This window comes from Chiloscyllium plagiosum, unplaced genomic scaffold (assembly GCF_004010195.1).
Source record: "Chiloscyllium plagiosum isolate BGI_BamShark_2017 unplaced genomic scaffold, ASM401019v2 scaf_25375, whole genome shotgun sequence".
Classification (NCBI taxonomy): Eukaryota; Metazoa; Chordata; class Chondrichthyes; order Orectolobiformes; family Hemiscylliidae; genus Chiloscyllium; species Chiloscyllium plagiosum.
The window spans coordinates 6,555-9,537 of NW_025208378.1; the positions used below are offsets into that span (position 1 = coordinate 6,555).

At 59.2% G+C, this 2,983-nt stretch overlaps 1 protein-coding gene across 1 annotated transcript; it reads left to right on the forward strand.

The window, feature by feature from the left end:
- Positions 1-6: 6 nt before the first annotated feature.
- On the forward strand, positions 7-2,591 carry LOC122546686 (testis-specific serine/threonine-protein kinase 4-like; the record flags this gene model as incomplete). The annotated part of the gene is made up of 2 exons (XM_043685342.1): positions 7-761; positions 2,252-2,591. Coding segments are annotated over exons 1-2 (774 nt in total), but the record flags the coding sequence as incomplete, so codon positions are not given.
- Positions 2,592-2,983: the final 392 nt, after the last annotated feature.

Consider the following 2,983-nt stretch of genomic DNA (forward strand, 5'->3'; position numbering starts at 1 on the left):
CCAACCTCCATCGCACCCAACAGCGCCGCCCGCCCCTCGCTCCCCACGTCTTTGACCTTTGCTATTCTCTCCCTCCGCGCCACCCGGAAGGTTGCGGAAAATACACGACCTCGTGAGCCTTGACGCTTTTCCTGCCCCCCACCCCCCCCCACTGGTAGCGCGAGGATGTAAGTTCTTCCCGGGGCGCTACCAAGATGGACGTGCGTCAGGACCGACGCTGAGGGCGGAAGAGGGGTTCCGTAGCTTGGGACCGGGCGGCAGGGAAGAGGGCCCGCATGATCTAGGAGCGGCCGCCCTCCCGCTGACCCCGCCCAGCCAGAATCGGAGATGGCGCGCGCGCCGGTGCGCAGCTCTCAGGCCAAGGTGGTCTCCAACATCCTGGAGAAACACGGCTACCAGCTCGGGCAGTACCTGGGCAAGGGGGCGTATGCCATCGTGTGGGAGGCTTACTTCAAGAAGTGGCGCACCAACGTGGCCGTCAAGGTGCTGATGAAGGACAAGGCTGAGGCGGAGTTCCTCAGCAAGTTCCTGCCGCGCGAGATCCAGGTCTGGAAGGGCCTCAAGCACCCGAACCTGATCAACTTCTACCAGTCGATCGAGACCACCAATCGGGTCTACATCATGCTGGAGCTGGCGCCCGGCGGGGAGGTGATGGACAAGATCCGCATGAAGGGGGCGTGCGACGAGAGGACGGCGGGCAAGTGGTTCGAGCAGCTGTGCCAGGGCATGGCCTACATCCACAGCAAAGGCGTGGTGCACCGGTGAGTGGGCCCCTGACGCTTCCTCGCCGCAACCCCACTCCTGCTCATCCCTGGGTAATTTAGCACGGCCAATCCACCCTAACCTGCACCTCCCTGGGCACTATGGGTAATTTATCACCCTAACCTGCACATCACTGGGCACTATGGGTAATTTAGCACGGCCAATCCACCCTAACCTACACATCCCTGGGCACTATGGGTAATTTAGCACGGCCAATCCACCCTAACCTGCACATCCCTGGGCACTATGGGTAATTTAGCACGGCCAATCCACCCTAACCTGCACATCCCCGGGCACTATGGGTAATTTAGCACGGCCAATCCACCCTAACCTGCACATCCCTGGGCACTATGGGTAATTTAGCATGGCCAATCCACCCTAACCTGCACATCCCTGGGCACTATGGGTAATTTAGCAAGCCCAATCCACCCTAACCTGCACATCCCTGGGCACTATGGGTAATTTAGCAAGCCCAATCCACCCTAACCTGCACATCCCTGGGCACTATGGGTAATTTAGCAAGCCCAATCCACCCTAACCTGCACATCCCTGGGCACTATGGGTAATTTAGCAAGCCCAATCCACCCTAACCTGCACATCCCTGGGCACTATGGGTAATTTAGCAAGCCCAATCCACCCTAACCTGCACATCCCTGGGCACTATGGGTAATTTAGCAAGCCCAATCCACCCTAACCTGCACATCCCTGGGCACTATGGGTAATTTAGCAAGCCCAATCCACCCTAACCTGCACATCCCTGGGCACTATGGGTAATTTAGCACGGCCAATCCACCCTAACCTGTCATCCCTGGGCACTCTGGGTAATTTAGCACGGCCAATCCACCCTAACCTGCACATCCCTCGGCACTATGGGTAATTTAGCACGGCCAATCCACCCTAACCTGCACATCCCTGGGCACTATGGGTAATTTAGCACGGCCAATCCACCCTATCCTGCACATCCCTGGGCACTATGGGTAATTTAGCACGGCCAATCCACCCTAACCTGAACATCCCTGGGCACTCTGGGTAATTTAGCACGGCCAATCCACCCTAACCTGCACATCCCTCGGCACTATGGGTAATTTAGCACGGCCAAATCCACCCTAACCTGCACATCCCTGGGGCACGATGGGTAATTTAGCATGGCCAATCCACCCGAACTTGCAGATCTTTGGATTGTGGGAGGAAACTGGAGCACCCGGAGGAAACCCACACAGACATGGTGGTGGTTGGGGGGGGGGGGTGCGTGGGGAGAGAACGTGCAAACTCCACACAGACAGTCGTCCACCCGCCCCCCACCACACCCTGAGGGCTTGGATCGAACCCGTGTCCCTGGCGCCGTAAGGCAGCGGCGCTGACCACCGAGCCGCCCAGACGGGAGGGTCAGTGAGTGGGCGGCAATGGGACTGTGGGGGGGGGGGGAGCTCCAGAGACCGTCAGGTGGGGTGACGGAGATGTCATCTCTCTCCCGCCCCCCCCCCGACAGGGACCTGAAGCTGGAGAACCTGCTCCTGGATCAGCACGACAACATCAAGATCTCCGACTTCGGCTTCTGCAAGTACGCCGCGACAGACGTGAAGAGTCTCAAGCAGGTCCAGCTCAGCGAGACCTACTGCGGCAGCTACGCCTACGTGCCCCCAGAGGTGCTGCAGGGCATCCCCTACAACCCCTTCCTGTCGGACGTCTGGAGCATGGGGGTCATCCTGTTCACGCTGAGGACGGGCAAGCTGCCCTTCGACGACTCCAACCTGCGCCGGCTCCTCAAGCAGATGATCAAGGGCCCCATCTTCACCCAGAAGCACGCGTCCATTTCTCTGGAGTGTAAGGTAAGGGAGTCCCCGGCGCTCTGCCCCGCGGTCGTTGCCCGCTCACCCCACATCCCACCCCGGTCCGCCCCATCAAACACTCCCAGGGATAGGGACAGCACGGGGTTAGATACAGAGTAAAGCTCCCTCTACACTGCCCCCCCCATCCCAGGGACAGGGACAGCACGGGGTTAGATACAGAGTAAAGCTCCCTCTACACTGTCCCCCCATCAAACACTCCCAGGGACAGGGACAGCACGGGGTTAGATATGGAGTAAAGCTCTCTCTACACTGTCCCCGCCCTCCCAGGGACAGGGACAGCAGGGGGTTAGATACAGAGTAAAGCTCCCTCTACACTGTCCCCCCCATCAAACACTCCCAGGGACAGGGACAGCACAGTGTTAGATACAGAG